The sequence below is a fragment of the Marmota flaviventris genome, chromosome 13, assembly GCF_047511675.1.
Source record: "Marmota flaviventris isolate mMarFla1 chromosome 13, mMarFla1.hap1, whole genome shotgun sequence".
Taxonomy (NCBI): Eukaryota; Metazoa; Chordata; class Mammalia; order Rodentia; family Sciuridae; genus Marmota; species Marmota flaviventris.
In genome coordinates, this window is record NC_092510.1 from 16,227,385 (window position 1) to 16,247,125 (window position 19,741).

General features: G+C 42.4%; 2 protein-coding genes across 7 annotated transcripts in view; one reads left to right on the forward strand and one right to left on the reverse strand.

Moving 5' to 3' along the window:
• The window catches only part of LOC114081183 (uncharacterized), a 220,761-nt gene extending 208,928 nt beyond the window's left edge, over nucleotides 1–11,833 (reverse strand). For all 6 annotated transcript variants that reach the window (XR_011704068.1, XR_011704070.1, XR_011704069.1 and 3 more), the window contains exons 1-2: nucleotides 11,056–11,833; nucleotides 10,156–10,256 (exon numbers count right to left, since the gene is read on the reverse strand). Coding sequence is in view for 3 of the 6 variants with exons in the window: in XM_071600482.1 (XP_071456583.1) it covers nucleotides 10,156–10,256; nucleotides 11,056–11,079 (125 nt within the window). In the remaining 3 variants the exon portion in view is untranslated. The remainder of the gene's footprint in view (nucleotides 1–10,155; nucleotides 10,257–11,055) is intronic.
• Nucleotides 11,252–19,597, forward strand: LOC139701610 (uncharacterized). The gene is made up of 5 exons (XM_071600772.1): nucleotides 11,252–11,392; nucleotides 11,502–12,214; nucleotides 12,685–12,793; nucleotides 15,852–15,939; nucleotides 19,395–19,597. The coding sequence occupies exons 1-5, from the start codon at nucleotides 11,252–11,254 to the stop codon at nucleotides 19,400–19,402; spliced, it is 1,059 nt and encodes a 352-aa protein (XP_071456873.1). The 3' UTR covers nucleotides 19,403–19,597.
• Nucleotides 19,598–19,741: the final 144 nt, after the last annotated feature.

A 19,741-nucleotide genomic window follows, 5' to 3' on the forward strand; every position in this document is an offset into this window, starting at 1 on the left:
AAAATGGGTGACCATTTCAAAAAACAATGTGTTCTCGTTTTGATTTATCTTGTTTTTGTTTCAAGCTGCCTATCCCTAGAATTTTCTCAGGCAAACTGGGAAAAATGGTTGGCTCAAGGTTTGAAGTTGTTCGGCCCTGAGAAAGAGAAAATTGATACAACTATTCTTTGTTCGGTTTTTATTTCATTCTGTTTCGTTTTTGTTTTGTGTTATCTTATTGGGTTGTGTTACCTTTATAGTAGATTAGAAACAAGTAAAAAACAAACCGAAAGACTGTTAAGTAAATTGTTAGAGGTCCAGACTATGGTAGAAAACATGTTAGGTCAAGCGAAAGAGAAGGTCTCTCAAGCTAGTCAGACAGAGGAAGATTTGAAGAAAGAAAGCTTAGAGGGAAAACAACCATCAGGCGGGGAATTACAACAGGAGGCTGCTACTAACCCCGTTCTATCACCAGAGGGTGTAATTCAACCAACAGCTCCATCTACAGCTGAGCGGCCCTCAACTCCCGTAGTTGATGGACGGAATCCTGAGGCAGGACCCCAAAGATTAGCATGCCCTGTACTTGAGCAGGCAGGAGGGCAACGAATTCACCGTGCTTTAGATTTCAAAACAGTGAAGCAATTAAAGGAGGCTGTAACAACCTACGGGCCGCAAGCACCCTTCACTGTGAGCATGGTCGAATCCATTACCAACTTAGACATGACACCAGCAGATTGGGCTAACATGTGTCGATCTGTGCTAAATGGAGGACAATATTTGTTATGGAAGGTTGCCAATGAGGAATTTTGCATGGAGACAGCTAGGCGAAATGCAACAGCCGGTTACCCTCAAAGAAATCTAGAGATGTTATTAGGAAAAGGACCTTATGAGGGTCAACGGCAACAAATTGAATATGATCCTGGCGTATACGCACAAATTGCTGCAGACGCAGTTAGGGCATGGAAAACTTTACAGGGGCATGGAGATTTACAAGGACAATTATCTAAGGTAATACAAGGAGCTAATGAACCTTATGCTGAATTTGTAGATAGGCTTATTCAGACAGCATCTAGAGTATTTGGAAATACAGAACAGGCAATGCCATTTATAAAACAACTGGCTTATGACCAAGCAAATCGTTGCTGCAGAGAGGTCATCAGACCATGGAAACATGAAGATTTAAACACATATATTAAATTATGTAGAGACATTAATGAACAAGAGCAAGTCTTAGCAGCAGTACAACAGGCTTTAGATGCCAGGCCAAAAACATGCTATAATTGTGATCAAACAGGACATTTTAAAAGGAGTTGCCCCATAGGAGGAGGGTTTAACAAGGCTAGGTATCAAAGGAATAGAATACCGGGTATTTGCCCACAATGCCGTAGAGGGAAATATTGGGCTAATGAATGCCATTCTCAAACCAGCATAGAAGGTATTCCGTTATCAAAAAACAGACAAGGACCAAGTGTTTACCCACGATATCGTGGAGAAAGGCATCAGGCTCCATTGCCAAAAAACGGACTGGAGGGCCCAATGCTCCGGGGCCCAAAACCACAAATATACGGGGCAGTGGAGGAACCCAGCAACACCATCAAGGTAGTGCCCAGGACGCATTATCCATTAAATCCCTCATCAGACAAACTAGAGGGAGCGCAGGGTTGGACATCTGCGCCTCTGCCAGAGCAGTACTAACTCCAGAGATGGGAGTTCAAATCATTCCCACAGGAGTAAAAGGACCTCTTCCCCAAGGAACAGTAGGCTTATAATTGGGACGCAGTTCTTCAACACTAAAAGGACTTATGATAAGTCCTGGGGTAATTGATCCCGATTATGAAGGTGAAATAAAAATTATAGCTAGTTCTCCAAGAGGTATATCAGTAATTTCACCAGGAGATAGAATAGCACAGTTATTAATAATACCCAGCCTACATGATAAATTTTCCAGTCGTACTGTAGAAAGAGGTTCTAGGGGATTAGGCTCCACAGGTGTAGATTGGGCTATGCTGTCTTTAAATCTAGATTCTCGCCCAATGCTAAAACTAAATATTCAAGGACATGACTTTAATGGGCTACTTCATACAGGTGCAGACCTTAGCATAATATCTCGTCAAGAATGGCCAAAACACTGGCCATTACAACAAGCCACTCAAACGCTTCGAGGCCTAGGAGTGGCAACTAATCCCCATAGAAGTGCAATGGTATTAGATTGGAAGGATCCTGAAGGATGTGAAGGAACTATACAGCCCTATGTATTGGATCATCTTCCTATAAATTTATGGGGACGAGATGTCCTAGATCAATTAGGTTTGACATTAACAAATAACATCAATCCTAATGCGCCCACTACTAGGGCTAGACAAGGCTTTAGGAAAGAAGAAAGATTAAGAGAACAAGAACAAGGTATGACAGCACCAATTCAAATAAATCAAGAAACAAATAGACATGGATTGGGTTTTCAGAAAGGGCCACTGAGACAATCAAAATTACTTGGAAATCAGAAAGACCAGTGTGGGTTCCTCAGTGGCCCCTGACTAAAGAAAAGATACAAATAGCCCATGACCTGGTCAAACAACAATTAGCGGAGGGACATATACAACCTTCCGTATCTCCCCATAATACTCCCATTTTTGTCATTAAAAAGAAATCTGGTAAATGGAGATTATTGCAAGATTTAAGAGCCATTAATAATGAGATGGTTATTATGGGACCTGCTCAATCAGGGATTCCCCAATTGTCTGCTTTACCAAAAACCTGGTATGTTTTAGCTATAGATATTAAAGATTGTTTTTTTTCAATTCCAATTCATCGCGAGGATAGTCCACATTTTGCATTTACTATCCCTGCATTAAATCATGAAGGTCCTGATCAGAGATATGAATGGAAAGTACTCCCTCAAGGGATGGCTAATAGTCCAACTATGTGTCAAATTTATGTTAACAAAGCAATCCAGCCACTTAGAAATCAAAATCCTGAACTACAAATATTTCACTATATGGATGATGTGTTATTGGCACATAAAGATAAAAACACATTGCTAGAATGTTATGCCACACTTACAAATTTATTAAAAAATTATAATCTAGAGATAGCAATAGATAAAGTACAATTAAATCTTCCAATTAATTATTTAGGGGTTTTATTATCCTCAACCATGGTCCGTCCACCCAAAATTCAAATACGAGTAGATCAACTCAAATCACTTAACAACTTTCAAAAGTTATTAGGAGACATAAATTGGATAAGGCCTTATCTAGGCATACCAACAGGAGAGTTGGGACCTTTATTTGATATTCTAAAAGGTCCATCAGATCCAAATTCACCCCGCATGTTGACGCCTGAAGCAAGAAAGGCATTAAAAACCATTGAAACATATATGGAAAATATGCATTTGGATAGAATTGATATAAGTCTGCCTTTATTATTTATTGTCCTGCCAACAAAAAGTATACCTACAGGAGTATTCTGGCAAGAAGGTCCATTATTGTGGATACATTTATCTTATTCTCCTAATACTATTCTTACTAGGTATCCTGAGGCTGTAGGACAATTAATACTCAAAGGAATAAAAGCAGCCAAGGGAGTGTTTGGGATTTCTCCCAATAAAATTATTACTCCATATACTATAGATCAAATTGATGAGTTAGCTAATGAGTTAAATACTTGGGCAATAATCATGTGTAAATCTAATGTTTCATTTGATAATCACTTACCGTCTAATCCTTTGTTGTCTTTTTGGTCTAAACATCCTGTAGTTTTTCCAAAGATGACAAAAAGAACCCCCATCATGAATGCTCCAAATATATTCACTGATGGGTCAAATAATGGTACAGCAGCAGTAGCTACCCCTGATCAAACTTTTACATTTTTAGTACCCAAACAATCAGCTCAAAAGGTAGAGCTTAATGCAGTATTACAAGCTTTTGTGATGTTTAAAGATTCTGTATTTAATTTATTTTCTGATAGTCAGTATACAGTTAATGCTATAGTATCCCTTGAAGATGCTGGTAGGATTTCCCCTTCCTCTCTTGTTTTCTATTTGTTTTTCACTATACAAAGTCTAATCTGGGACAGAAAAGATCCATTCTTTATAGGACATATCAGGGCACATACAGGATTGCCTGGAGCCCTTAGTTTGGGCTATGATTTAGCAGATAAAACTACACATGACATACATATTTTCTCCACAATAGAAGAAGCTATAAATTTTCATAAAAGATTCCGTGTCAATGCTTATACTTTACAAAAGTGTTTTAAAATAACTAAGGAACAAGCTAGACATATAATAAAACAATGTCAAAATTGTGTGACCTTTTTTATTTTTATTTTTTTAAAGAGAGAGAGAGAGAGAGAGGAGAAAGAATTTTAATATTTATTTTTAAGTTTTTGGCGGACACCACATCTTTGTATGTGGTGCTGAGGGTCGAACCCAGGCCGCACGCATGCCAGGTGAGTGCGCTACCACTTGAGACACATCCCCAGCCCTGTGTGACATTTTTACCACAAGTTATTCTTGGAGTCAATCCTAGAGGACTGATACCTAACCATATTTGGCAGATGGACGTCACACACTTGCCACAATTTGGAAAATTAAAATATTTACATGTTACAGTTGATACTTCTTCCGGATTTCTGATGGGCTCCCTTCATGCTGGAGAAAAAACTAAAGATGTTATAGCTCATTGCTTACAAAATTTTGCCACTATGGGCGTTCCAAAACAGTTAAAAACGGATAATGGTCCTGGTTATACTTCTACCTCTTTTAAACAATTTTGCTCATCATTTGGCATTACTCACATAACAGGAATTCCATACAATCCACAAGGACAAGGCATAGTTGAAAGAGCTCATCAAACTATTAAAATGTACTTATTAAAACAAAAGGAGGGAATTGGAAAGGGGTATATATCCCCCAAAGATAAACTTAAAATAACCCTTTTTACTCTAAACTTTTTAAATTTGGATTCATCAGGGCTTAGTGCTGCGGAAAGACATTTGTATCCAAAAAATGTACATAAGCCTAAGGTACTTTGGAAAGATATTCTAACAGGACAATGGAAAGGTCCTGACCCAGTGATAGTCTGGAGTCGGGGTTCTGTTTGTGTTTTTCCACAGGAAGAACAGCAGCCGATTTGGATTCCAGAGAGACTAACTAAAACAGTTCCTACAGACCAAAAGGAAGATGATTCCACTCAAATCCATAAGAGCTGATATCCAGATCTCCAGCTTGGCTATTCTTACATCTGTGACAGTGATTAACCAGGATGTTTTTTTTTTTCAATATCTATTTTATTATTGCTTTTTCCCACATCATAAAGTTCTATTTTATTTTTGAGCTCATACAGACCTAGGTTAATGTCTTTTCTGATCAGTTTTATATTTTGACTGTGGAGTTTTTGAACATTGCAATGGAGATTTCACCTAGGTAAAGCTACAAGGCCTTTACTATTGTCTTATGTGTTATATGTTACGTGTGCACACTTCTGTTTTGTGTTGTATGTCTGTATGTGCGTGTGTCCATATATCACATATGAGGGGCGCTCATGCACATGGATCCAAAATTTTTTTTTTTTTTTTATTCACGTGATTTTAATAGTTTAATTTAATTTGGGTAAACAGCTGTTGAGGATTGTTCTAATATATGAACAAATAGAAGGTTAACAAATCTGTTTGTTTACTTTCACCTTTCCTTTTCATTATATTTAATAATTCTGTTCAGGATAATGTAAATTGTTCTAAATATTGTTTTCTTAGTACCTGTTGAAATGTTACATATTTTTTTTTAGCATCATTGTCAAAATTCCTATTTTCATCCCAGTGCCGGTGAAGACAAAGATAAAACCAAACTACAACTTCTTCGAGAGTTATCACAACAAACCGTGTAAGCTGATACATCAATGATTTATAACTCAACAAGTAATGCTCAATCAATGAGTCGATTTATTTTGGAAGGATATGGACATATTGATAGATTCCTCTGCTTTGAACTGCTTACAGAACTTGCCTGGACTATGTATCACTTGTATGCTTTGTGATCTACTTGTTGATGCAGCGAATTATGGTAGTGCTAGCGTGTCTTTGCTGATGTGTCACCAGTGATGTAATTTTTCCTAGGAGCCATTAATTGACTTGGTGTCATGACATTTCTGTATCCTCCTCCCTTCTACTAGTGATGGTCTAATTTTGGGGGCCAACAGAGGTGAGGTAAAGAACCTCACCCCCCCACCGGCACCAAGGCCAAATTTGGGGGCCAACAGAGGTGAGGCAAAGAACCTCACCCCCCCACTGGTACATAGGCCTATCCACAAGTATGGCTATATGCTGGACCGGTAGTCAGTGACGGGTATGATCCAATTGCAGTGGTATCAACCTAAGACAGGAGGCTGACGCCTAAAAGTCAGTTTTCCGATGACGGGTAAGAACCATATGTTGAATTGGACAAACCTAACAGGCACGGTCCCTAGCCAGATTGCTTGTTACTTAAACAGAAGGGGGGAGATGCTAAGAGCCAAGTATATGATGCATGACATTTTTGGTCGAAAGGTGACGCCAGCTAGCCATTGAGATGATATGATTATGTTAAGATTTGCATTCATATGGATATTGGACTCCTGCTGTTCACCTAGGCCGGCTACGGACGCCTGGAGAGTTCCCATTGGTTGGGGAAGTACAGTAGGAGGGAGTTCCGGGGGAGGAGCTCTCTCTGGGTCCGGGAGGAGACGGCGTGGGTGGAAAAAATCTTCCCGGGCAGTACCGGACATTGGCGGCAGTTTCAAAAAATAAACTTTGTTCCTGCTTGAGTGGCTCGTGATTTTGTGCCCAGCCAGACTGCGGCAGAAAAACATCCAAGAGATATGGGATAACATAAAGAAACCAAACCTATGAGTCATCGGGATAGAAGAAGGTACAGAGATTCAAACCAAGGGAATGAGTAACCTGCTGAAAGAAATAATTACAGAAAACTTTCCAGAAATAAAAAAGGAAACAGATATACAAATTGTAGATGCATACAGGACACCGAGCACACAAAATCACAGTAGACCAACGCCAAGACACATTGTTATGAAGATATCCAATATACAGAACAAAGAGAAAATACTAAAAGCTACAAGAGAAAGGAGGCAGATTACATTCAGGGGTAAACCAATAAGGTTAACAAAGGATTTTTCAATAAATGTTATTCACCACATCAATAGACTTAAAAATAAGAACCATATGATCATCTCAATAGATGCAGAAAAAGCATTCGACAAAGTACAGCATCCCTTTATGTTCAAAACATTAGAAAAACTAGGGATAACAGGAACTTACCTCGACATTGTAAAAGCTATCTATGCTAAGCCTCAGGCTAGCATCATTCTCAATGGAGAAAAATTGAAGGCATTCCCCCTAAAATCTGGAACAAGACAGGGATGCCCTCTATCACCACTTCTATTCAATATAGTTCTCGAAACACTGGCCAGAGCAATTAGACAGACGAAAGAAATTAAAGGCATAAAAATAGGAAAGGAAGAACTTAAATTATCACTATTTGCAGATGACATGATTCTATACCTAGAAGACCCAAAAGGGTCTACAAAAAAACTACTAGAACTAATAAATGAATTCAGCAAAGTGGCAGGATATAAAATCAACACGCATAAATCAAAGGCATTTCTGTATATCAGCGACAAAACTTCTGAAACGGAAATGAGGAAAAACACTCCATTCACAATATCCTCAAAAAAAATTAAATACTTGGGAATCAACCTAACAAAAGAGGTGAAAGATTTATATAATGAAAACTACAAAACCCTAAAAAGAGAAGTAGAAGAAGATCTTAGAAGATGGAAAAATATACCCTGTTCATGGATAGGCAGAACTAACATCATCAAAATGGCGATATTACCAAAAGTTCTCTATAGGTTTAATGCAATGCCAATCAAAATCCCAACGGCATTTCTTGTAGAAATGGATAAAGCAATCATGAAATTCATATGGAAAAATAAAAGACCCAGAATAGCAAAAGCAATTCTAAGTAGGAAGTGCGAATCAGGCGGTATAGCGATACCAGACTTAAAACTATATTACAGAGCAATAGTAACAAAAACAGCATGGTACTGGTACCAAAACAGGAAGGTGGACCAATGGTACAGAATAGAGGACACAGAGACTAATCCACAAAGCTATAACTATCTTATATTTGATAAAGGAGCTAAAAGCATGCAATGGAGGGAGGATAGCATCTTCAACAAATGGTGCTGGGAAAACTGGAAATCCATATGCAACAAAATGAAACTGAATCCCCTCCTCTCGCCATGCACAAAAGTTAACTCAAAGTGGATCAAGGAGCTAGATATCAAATCAGAGACTCTGCGTCTGATAGAAGAAAAAGTTGGCTCCGATCTACATATTGTAGGGTCGGGCTCCAAATTCCTTAATAGGACACCCATAGCACAAAAGTTGATAACAAAAATCAACAAATGGGATTTATTTAAACTGAAAAGTTTTCTCTCAGCAAGAGAAACAATAAAAGAGGTAAATAGGGAGCCTACATCATGGGAACAAATTTTTACTCCTCACACTTCAGATAGAGCCCTAATATCCAGAGTATACAAAGAACTCAAAAAATTAAACAATAAGAAAACAAATAACCCAATCAACAAATGGGCCAAAGACCTGAACAGACACTTCTCAGAGGAGGACATACAATCAATCAACAAGTACATGAAAAAATGCTCACCATCTCTAGCAGTCAGAGAAATGCAAATCAAAACCACCCTAAGATACCATCTCACTCCAGTAAGATTGGCAGCCACTATGAAGTTAAACAACAACAAGTGCTGGAGAGGATGTGGGGAAAAGGGTACTCTTGTACATTGCTGGTGGGACTGCAAACTGGTGCGGCCAATCTGGAAAGCAGTATGGAGATTCCTGGGAAAGCTGGGAATGGAACCACCATTTGACCCAGCTATTGCCCTTCTTGGACTTTTCCCTGAAGACCTTAAAAGAGCGTACTACAGGGATACTGCTACATCGATGTTCATAGCAGCACAATTCACAATTGCTAGACTGTGGAACCAACCCAGATGCCCTTCAATAGATGAATGGATAAAAAAAATGTGGCATTTATACACCATGGAGTATTACGCAGCACTAAAAAATGACAAAATCATAGAATTTGCAGGGAAATGGATGGCACTAGAGCAGATTATGCTTAGTGAAGCTAGCCAATCCCTAAAAAACAAATACCAAATGCCTTCTTTGATATAATGAGAGCAACTAAGAACAGAGCAGGGAGGAAGAGCAGGAAGAAAAGATTAACATTAAACAGATAGATAAGGTGGGATGGAAAGGGAGAGAAAAGGGAAATTGCATGGTAATGGAGGGAGACCCTCATTGTTATACAAAATTACATATAAGAGGTTGTGAGGGGAATGGGAAAATAAACAAGGAGAGATATGAATTACAGTGGATGGGGTAGAGAGAGAAGATGGGAGGGGAGGGAGGGGGGATGGTAGAGGATAGGAAAGGTAGCAGAATACAACAGTTACTAATAGGGCATTATGTAAAAATGTGGATGTGTAACCGATGTGATTCTGCAATCTGTATTTGGGGTAAAATTGGGAGTTCATAACCAACTTGAATCTAATGTATGAAATATGATATGTCAAGAGCTTTATAATGTTTTTAACAACCAATAAAAAAAATTAAAAAAAATAAAATAAAAAAAAAGCTAAAAGTCAAAAAATAAATAAATAAAAGCATCTAGCCTTCCCTAATGGAATTTGTCTCAGACAACCCAATTTCCTAGCATGGCAAACAGCGATTTCAACATGGCTTTGCTTCCATGAACCCGCACTCCAGAGCTGAGGCATCAATTGAACCATTGTTTCAGCTCAGCCTGTTGCAAAATAAATAAATGAAGTGCAAATATTGACGGTTCTCATGCAACTCCTAAATACACGAAAAAGGACTCCCTGGAACAGCAGCAAATAGGCAAAAGGGAAACAATGGGAGGAGGAGGAGACAAGAGAAAAGAGGTGGCCTGAGAAGAGACACTGAAGGGGGTAACATGAATGACAGGTCTTAACTGAGACTCCACAAGCCACCGCCTGGACGCCAGTAGAATGGGAGATGAGGGGCACCGGGCAGCCTGGGCGACCGACCACTAGCGTGACGCGACTGGACACGCACCTGTGATACTGCGCCTGCAGGAACTGGAATTCCTCCTTAATCAGGTCCAAGGACTCCGGGATAGTAAACTTGAAGGGCTGGCCTGCAGCCTGATGAGGCGTCTGGGGGTGACCAGCGAGGGGCACCGAGGCACCAGAATGCGGGCGGATGGATAAAGCAGAAAGTCAGGAGAGGGAGAAATCGAGAAATCGGATAAGACATAAACAAAAATAAAGTTAAGTGGTGAAAAAACGAGCCCCAAACTCAACTTTACGATTCACTTTGGAGAGAAAGTGGCCCTTCCTCCTGCCCTCAGCTTCTAAAAAGGCTCAGAACACAATCTCCTCCATCCTCCAGGGCGGATTGCGCCTTGTGCCTAGGTCAACCAGACCCAGGAAAGGGAGCTGCCCCAAGACTGGAGAGGACTAAGCCAGATCAAGGAGTCGTCGTCGCCGCCCCCTCCCCCATGCGGGTGATAATGACCCCTGGACGGGAGGAGAAAAACAACAGCCTGATGTTCCCCATTCCCAGAGCTGCCGGGGCCACCACTGGGCGCACCAGAACAGGGGCTACATTGACATGTAAATAAGGGAGACAAGAAACAAAGGGGGGGGGGGCCCACACAAGCCTCGGGAAAATGGGAAGGGTGTGGCTCCAGGAAAGAAACCCCAGCCTCCCCGGGCGCCCTCGTCCGCCATGTCTAGACGTCAAATAGGAGGGGGCCCAGAAGGAAAGGGGGGGATTGAGTTTCACTTCACTCCCTGCCCTAGGGTGGGCGAGCCCAAGACCCACTCACCCTGGCACCGCTGGGGGCGAAGGAGCCTGCCAGGTTGCAGTAGCCACTCGTCCCTTACCGCACAGGGAAAGCCCTTCCCCAACCCTTGCTCAAGCCCCCCATCCAACCACCCGCCCTTGGCTCACCGGGTGTCGGCTCTGCGGGAACATCGCTCTGGCGGCTGCCGCAGCTCGGTTCCCGGACAACTCAATTATCCGCTCAATTTCCAACTTTAATCCCGCCGAGGAAAATTAAGCCAGGAGGCCAGGCAGAAGCGGGGCGCGCTGGCCACGCACCCGGGCGCACTCTGTGGCCTCTCGGTGCCGGCGGCAACTCCTGCCTATGGTATTCCGCCCTCAGGGCCACATTGTGGGGCGCCCAGGTGCGGGCTGCTCCGAAAATCTGCGCGGAGTCTCTGGCGCGCAGGGAAAGAGCGCGGGGGTTGCGTTCCAACCCGCGGCCCTCGGCCGCCCAAACGAGGAGGTGGGGTCGCGGTGACTTTGGCGACACTCCTCTCCGAGATCCGCCTGCCGGGCGCCCGTCCCGGGCACACAAATCCAGGCGGGCTGTTTTGCTTTGCTCTTCTGATCAGCCTCCTCCCCGGGTTTTCCCTGCGACAGCGGTGGCAGTAGGCGAGGTGCAGGTGACGCGGCACCCCCAGCTAACCCACACACAAACAAACCCGGCGGCGTTCCAGGGCAACTCCTCGGTCCGGGCGGCGTCTTTGGCCAGGCGCTCACTGGCTTCTGCAAACTGCAAGGTCGGGATCAAAGCTGAGGATCCTCACCCGGTGGTCCAGAGCCTCAGCCCCGAATGGGGAAAGAGAGATGAGGAAGCGAGGAAAGTGCGGAGGGCGCGCAGGGAGGCGGCTCGGCACGCCCCGTGCGACCGGCACTCGGTGTTCTCCGCGGTTGCACAAACGCTCCTGGACCCACAGGGCTACTCCTCGTGGATGAATCCCGCAACCACCCGCTGTTCCTTGAGCCCGGGGCGCATTAGGGCGCAGTGCCCTGCGCGCACTTGTCCCGCCGTACAGCCGCTCAGGACCCTTCGTCAGCGCCTCTTCTTCCTGGGTCTTTTTCTTTTCTTCCCTTTTTCTCACTCTCTGCAAAGGGCTCTCCAGCCTGCAGCAAAGTTCTCTCAAGACCCAGGGGAAGACATCCGCGAAATGGTGGAGAGAAGAGCAAGAGTGCGCTCTGCCGCTTGGTCTCCCTCCCCAGCGGGCAAACTCCTAGGGCGAGTCCCGAGTTGTCACAGCAGCGCAGCCAAAGAGGATTCGGTCGCCGCGGGACTGCGGAGGGCCAGGTTAGTGGCGCAGGTCCTGCCCGGCTGTAGGAGGGTGGGGGTGGAGCAGTCGGCTGCCTCGGGGACGCTGGGCACCGGGTATCCGCCGCTCCTGCTGCTCCTGCAGCCGCCGCTCCCACCGCCACAGCCGCCCGCGCCTCTCGCGCCGGTTACTTTAACAAGCGGTTTCACACTTTGGCTAACCAGCGCCGCCCCGCCCAGCCCCGCGCGGGCGGGGGCCGCAAGCACAGAGCGGGCGGGGGCCAGGGGCCGAGCTGGAGGGGGGGGGGAAGCAGAGGCCCGCGTCAGCCAATCCAGTGAGCCGTACCCAGCGTGGGGCACTGACGTAGCGCCTCCCCGGAGCCTATGGCTGCGCGGTGCCGGACGGCCCGTTTCCCCCTCCCCCTCCTCTCCTACCCGCCCCCCTCGCTTCCATCTCCGCCTTCTCCCCCGTCTCCCCTCCCACCCTCCCCCCGCCCCTTCTCCGCCAGCCGCGTCCTCCCGGGCTCAGTGAGGAACTGTTCCTGGAGGAGCCGCGGGACGCCAAAACCAGCCAATGGGAAGCAGCGAGACCCGGAGATTGGCACGAAGGATTGGAAGGTCGGTGGGAAGGAGCGCGGCGGGGCTTAACTGTCAATCAAAGTAACGTGGGGCTGGCTTGGGAGCGCGCGATAGCGCGCAAGCTGGAGGGACCGTCGATAGTGCAGTGGCAGAAGCTGGGGGCTAGACTTTGCAGAAACCCTTCCACTTGTTCACTTTTCCCTTTAATGAAAATCTTCAGATCTCAGTGAAAGTAACTCAGAGACTAACCGCGTTGTTTCTTATTGGGGACGAAGGGGTCGCTTTTGGGTAATTTAAGCAAAATGTGTTTTTCGGTGTTGGCCCTTGTTTGATGCTACTCTTTGAAAGTGAGGTTACGTTCAAAAATGTCTGTGAGGTTTGTTTTACCTTGAGCTACCTTTTCACGGATGCAGAAGCGAACTGTGCACTTAATGGAAAATTCATAGATGAGCAATGCATTAGGTGGCATAGGTACACCAGCGGCATTAGTCCTGACGATAATGCCCGCCCACCCCACCTACCCGCTTTGCTCCGCAAGTAGTGGGTTTCAGGTTTTATTGAAGGATCTCAAACCATTTTGCAAAAAGACCGGCCTGTCTTCTTGGCGGGAAGGATTTCCAAGGTGCGACCAATATTAGGCACGTGTGTCCCAGGCGCAGATGAGTCTCCTTGGGGTGGGAAATCCCGGTCCTTGTCTGACTTGGCTGTGTATGAGGAAGGAGGAGGTGACGGAACGTTTCAGGAGCCTCTCAACCGGGAGACCACGAGTCTTTTCCATGTCTTAGGAACAAAGAGAGACAATGGAATAACACATCCCAGAGACCTGAAAAACCTGCCCCGCCTACCCCACCCCCAGCGTTTGGGTGGTACCCTTGGGCTGAGCAGTGTTAAGTAGCTGCTTGAAAAGACTTTGGGTAGGTGGCATAGTTAAGGTTCTTAGTTGAAAAGGGATGCTGATAGAACTCAGAGTTTCCAGTTTTGGGATGTATGTCCAAATACACAGCAGAAAAACCTTCAGAGTTCCCATGTGTATAGTTTTATTTATTTATTTTGTTTTTCCACTACCTATACTTTATATACCACTTTTTGGTGGTGCTGAGGATTGAACCCAGGACCTTGTGCATGCTAGGCAAGCACTCTACCAACTAAGCTATACTCCTAGCCCCCCCAACCACTACCTATAAACTTTAAAGACTAGTTCAGTGGAGCTCTTTGCATGTGAGCAGTGAGTAGAATAGTGCTGTTTTCTTCCGCCCTAAGAAAGGTGCATCTTGGACAATCGTTCATCTTATTTTGGAAACTAGTAAACAAATGTTTGGTATTAAAATCCTCCCTCTTTTTTAAAACCATCCCTTATTTTACCTCTTAGTTTAAAACCTTATTTTACCTTCAAGAGGCTTATGGGAAGGGGCCTATTTAAGTAGACATATGTTTTATTAGAAATTTTGCTTTTACAGAGATCTTTTTCTTTGAAATATTAAAAGAATCGTTTTAGATAATACTGTTGAAGTTGTTTTTTAAATATGCATGATATTGATTTGTATGTAATTGCATCAATCCCAAATATCAATTATAAATGAAAAATAAAAAAGCAATTTTTGAGCCAGTTTGAAGACCATAGTAAATTCTTAAAACAAGTTTGGCATGGCAGTTTTGGGGCATGTTCATTAAATGGAATTGGGAAGGGGGTTATGTTATTCATATTACTACTAACATGGAGCATGAAAAGAGGGAAACACTGCCTTTCTCCTTGGTTAAACAGTGATGGTGAGAGCAGGCTTGCTCCACATACAGGACATTTGAAATCAGATGATACATGGACAACTAGGCTTTGTGCTTTGGCAGCCTGTGCCCCTGTAATTCATCATCCAGTGATTGGGCCACAAATGCCAGTCTGTGGTCAGTTTATCCCATAATCAGTGCCAGAACTGCGTAGAAAGTTCTTCTATGCCACAAGTAGACTTTGCCTACACTGAGACTTCTTCCTGGCTTCCCTGAGTTTTATGTACTCAGTGTGCCTTGTCTAACTGGCACAGACTGGTAATTAAACACAAAAGGAAAGAGTATTTTTGGACAGGAGCAAAAGTGTTGCTACTTTTTTCCCTACCACACCTTCTTCAAAATTCTAACACTTTGTCCTTTTTTTTTCTTTTTTGATTCTGAAGATTGAACCCCAGGGTGTAGAGCCACATCCCCAGATTTCTTTTTTTTTTTTTTTTTTAATTTTGAGACAGGATATTTTTTAAAAAAAAATTTGTAGTTGTAGACGAACACATTGCCTTTATTTTATTTGTTTATTTTATGCAGTGCTAAGGATCAAACCCTGTGCCTCACACATGCTAAGCAAGCACTCTGCCACTGAGTAACAGCCCCAGCCCTTGAGAGGGGGTAATTGCTAAATTACTTAGGGTCTTGCTAAATTGCTGAGGCTGACCTTGAACTTGTGACCCTCCTGCAGTCTCTGGGATTATCAATTTAAGCTCCACAACTAGCCATATTGTCTTTAAAATGTTCTCTAATTGTTCACAGAAAATGTGTCCACTCAGAATATTACCAGTTTGCTAAGATTAACAATGGGAAATACTCTTAACTAGTACTTCCTTACCAATAAAGTTTGAAACCAGACCAGGCCTTCTGATTGTCTTAAAATGTAGTATGTTGGGGGAACAAAAGAAAGCTCCTAATGATTTTTAAATTGAAAGGCTTCTAATTGCGTGTATAAAGATGGTTGGTTTTGGAAGGTTTCTTTATCATTCAGTGCATCCTCTTTGAGAGTAGGAGAAGGCCTTGTCCCTTTTCAAGGTCGTATTTTCTCCATGATTGTCATGCTGTAATAATTATACTACAAAACTCTCATCAAACTGCTTTACAAATGATAGTGTTTAAACAATCAAGTAGCTTTAATCTTACGTTTTAAATAAATAATATATGTGCAGATTGCCTACAGCCTATTTAAAAGAAAATAGTCCTACTCATGAAATCTATAATTTTGATCTTCTATTTAAAGTCTGTTAACCATAATCTTCTTTACCTTTATCATATTCGTATGTCAGTTATGTTTTCACATAAAATAATATTATGTATACTACTTCCATAGGAAATTGACTTGGAACAAAACAGTACCCCTTTGATCCTCTGCAGAAGAAACAAAAATTGTCAGATTGTTTATCTTGATGCATATATAGGTATATTTCCATTCATTTATTGCTGATTATTAAATTTTCAACTAATAGGTTAAATAATTATAAAAACAAAATGTCATACAGTAAGATACTGGACACAGCAGGAAAATATATGGATGCTGATCAAAAAATTAGGCTTTTTGTTTGTTTTCAGTACTAGAAATTGAACTCAGGGCATAGCAAGGAGCTAAGCAAGAACTGAGCTATATCCATGGCCTTTTTTGTATTTTATTTTGTTGATAGAGCCTCACTAAATTGCCTTTGGCTGGCTTTGAACTTGCAGTCTTCCTGCCTGACCCTCTGAGAAGGTGGGATTACAGGCACACACCACCTCACCCTCTTCATTTTCTCTTCGTTTTAATTACAAGTTATTGCTCATACATTTCCTCATTTGGCTTTTTTTTTCCCCTGAAAGTTTTCTAAAACCTAAGAATGTAGGGTCCAGAAGAAATGTTCCCAGCATTGCTTTATAACCTTTTCCTCCTCCACCCCATTACCAAAGAAAAGGACGGAATGGGTGTGGAGGTGGAGGAAAGAAGGCAGAGAAGGGAAAAAAAAAATCAGTAGCAGATCCAAGCAGCAGTAAAATCACATCCAAAGAACCTCTGTGGTTTCACACAATATGGTAAAATTAGAGATTGCAGGAAACCAACTAAATTAAGCTGGGAGCATTTGAAGAGAAATGAGCAGACTTTATGGAAATGACACATTGACTGACCAGTATGCTTTTTTATCAACAATTTCTTTGTTAAGATGCAGATCAAAGGAACCTGCATATGTTTTTGTTTTGTTCTAACTAGAAAATTACATCCAGATGTTTAATAGGCATTTGGTTGGTTTTTCAGCATTGATTAGATATGTTGGTTCTGTTTGCTTACAAGTGTAGCCAGATCATTAGCTAATGCAAAGAAATGTTTGCTGTGAGTTGCTAATTAGGGCTTTTGGAAACTCTCCATGCTCAAGAACAATTTGTACAGTGGCCAGAAGAACTTGTGGGACTTGGGGAAGTTGTTTTCCCTTCTCTGGTAGGGTGGGGAAAAGCAGCCAGCCTTGTTCCCTAATCTCCCTTTGCCTAGGGGGATTGTGATGGGATCCCCAAGGATTGGAGTGCAAATAAATTAGGAAGAAACCACACAGGCATTCCCAAACAAGAGATAAATGTGTTCTTTTTTTTTTTTTTTTTTTTTTTTTTAAATTTTTATTGTGGGTTGTTCAAAACATTACAAATTTCTTGACATATCATATTCCACACTTTGATTCAAATGGGTTATGAACTCCCACCTTCACCCCATACACAGATTGCAGAATCACATCAGTTACACATCCATTGATTTACAAATTGCCATACTAATGTGTTCTTTCTGGAACAACCACTATGCTGTCTTGGGAGGCGGGGTGGAACATTTAAAACAGTGAACATTAACATGTGGAAGATGCTTGGTGCTAATGTTATCAAATACACATCATTTTTAAGTATACTTTAGAGACAGATGGGAAAGCCCTTTATGATAAATGAGTGTACTTGAATTCATTACCATAGTACTTATAATTAAAAATGTCTCCTTTGCAATTTCAATACTTTTACAAGGTATGAGAGACCAAGCTGGGGAGCAGGAAGGCTAGGTATAGAAAAAGGAGAGGAAGAGAGGAATTTTGGAAACCTGGATGAGCCTGGAACTAAATACAATGTTTACTGCCACAGCCTACCCATTTGTTTACCTTGTTAAAGCCCCAAAACTTGTAGGAGATTAGCCATTCATTCAGTATTCAAATAAACTGTTTTGAGAATTTGAGGCACCAAGCGGATAAACTTCTTAGCTCGCCAATCATGTTTCAAAAAAACAAAAACACTTGACTGTGTCTGCACCTGCAGAATACCACCTCACCCAGGGCTAACCTTTTGTTTACTTAAGGCTGGTTTTCCAAAGAGGTATCAGCCCAAAATAGCATATGTTTATATGCAATCATCAGAGTTCAGATATAAATGCCATTTTACCATGTTCTTTTGCATAGTAGTGCTCCTTTTAAGCCTGTTTACATCTAATGTACCCAGATGGCACACACCTATGTATTAATGTAGTCTGATTAATTTGGAATTTTTCACACCAATAAAATAGATTCATGATTCTTTTCTTTGAAATATTTCAAGCAGAGGGCCTAGCTGTCAGAGATTTTCATGTCTACCTGGCGAGATGCCTTGGAAAAACTGTCAGTATTTGGGGACCTGATCAAATACTTTCCGAGTTCAGACTGTCATAGGTCTCAGTGAAGGTAGTGCACAACTGCACACTCCCTACCTTTAAAAAAATAATAATAATAATAACTCTTCTAAAGTCTGGTAAAAGATGGGATGATATACCTTTTTCACTCCTCCAATCTAGCATTTAGCACAACAGAAGCTGGTAGACAAAAGTAATAAAAGGAAGCCCTTTTGATGCTTCTTCCCACATATTCACATAACAAGAACAGACCTTGGCCCCTTAAAGTTCTCTATAATGACCCACCTTTGCTGCAGGCCAAGGAGTTGCTAGGAAATACATTTTTCCTTGTACCTTAGAAGACTTGTCAGTATCATTTAAATGATATTTCTTCCTGAAGCTAGCAAAGTGTTTGAAGGGTTAAGGAGTTGAACTCAATTCACCTGAGACCTCTGAGTATTCTTCTTGGTATAGTTGAAGACAAAAAGTCTGACATGGGGAGGGCACCAGCAGACAAGTATATGTTCCAGATACAGTCATGCTTCTAAGACAGAAAGTCTAGGCCTGGATGAACATGTTAAATAGCAGAAATACAGAACGTTGGTACATTTCACAAGACAAGTAGCCTGCACTCTTTAAAAATGTCAAGCTAGAAACAGTGGTTTAGGCCTGTAAGGGTCCCACGAAACGTCGGAGAAAGAGACCACCAAGTGACCACTCATGCAATTGGCAGAAGGGGATTTATTGAACCAGCATGCTGGGGCTCCGTGCCCACTCAAGAAGGGAAAGCAGCCCAGAGCCCCGAGCAGGGGCTGAGCACTGCTTAAGTACACTTTTTGGGGAGGGCGGAGGGCTTTGTATACATTAGAACAAATCATCATGAGGCGCGGGAAAATTGAACAACAACTCCTAAACATGATTAGTTCATTCATTGGCGGGAACAGGTCAGGCTGGAGTGATAGGTCATTCCTAAGGAGGGGGTTACATTTAAACTGATTGGTCCAGGCCCTGCAATGCCTACGTGCGACCACACAGAGCCCTTATTAAACAACCAAATAGTCAGGGGAAATATTTACTGGGCAGTTCCAAGCATTGTCTTAACAGTTACAGAAATTTCAGGTTTTGCAGGTAGCATAGAAACCTAACAATACCTAATCCTTTACATTTTAACTCAGACCTTGCAGCTTAGAAACTTTACAACACCCAGTCTTTTACCCTTTAACTTTTACGCTTTAACTTCAATTTCTTTTACCCTTACAGGCCTGTAATCCCAGCTACTCAGGAGGTTGAAGCATGAGGATTGCAAATCCCAAGACCAGCCTGGGCAACTTAAACCAGATCTTGTCTCATTGATAGAGTGCTTGCCTAGCATGCACAAGGCCCTGGACTCAATCTTCAGTACTACAAGTGTAACAGTGGTTCACTTTATGCTTTGAATATAACTTGCTGCTCTGCCACTGCAATCTATTTATTTTTATTGATTTTATTTTTTTAAATACAAGACAGCGGAATGCATTACAATTCTTATTACACATATATACCACAAATTTTCATATCTCTGTATGTAAAGTAGGTTGACACCCATTGTGTCTTCATACATGTACTTT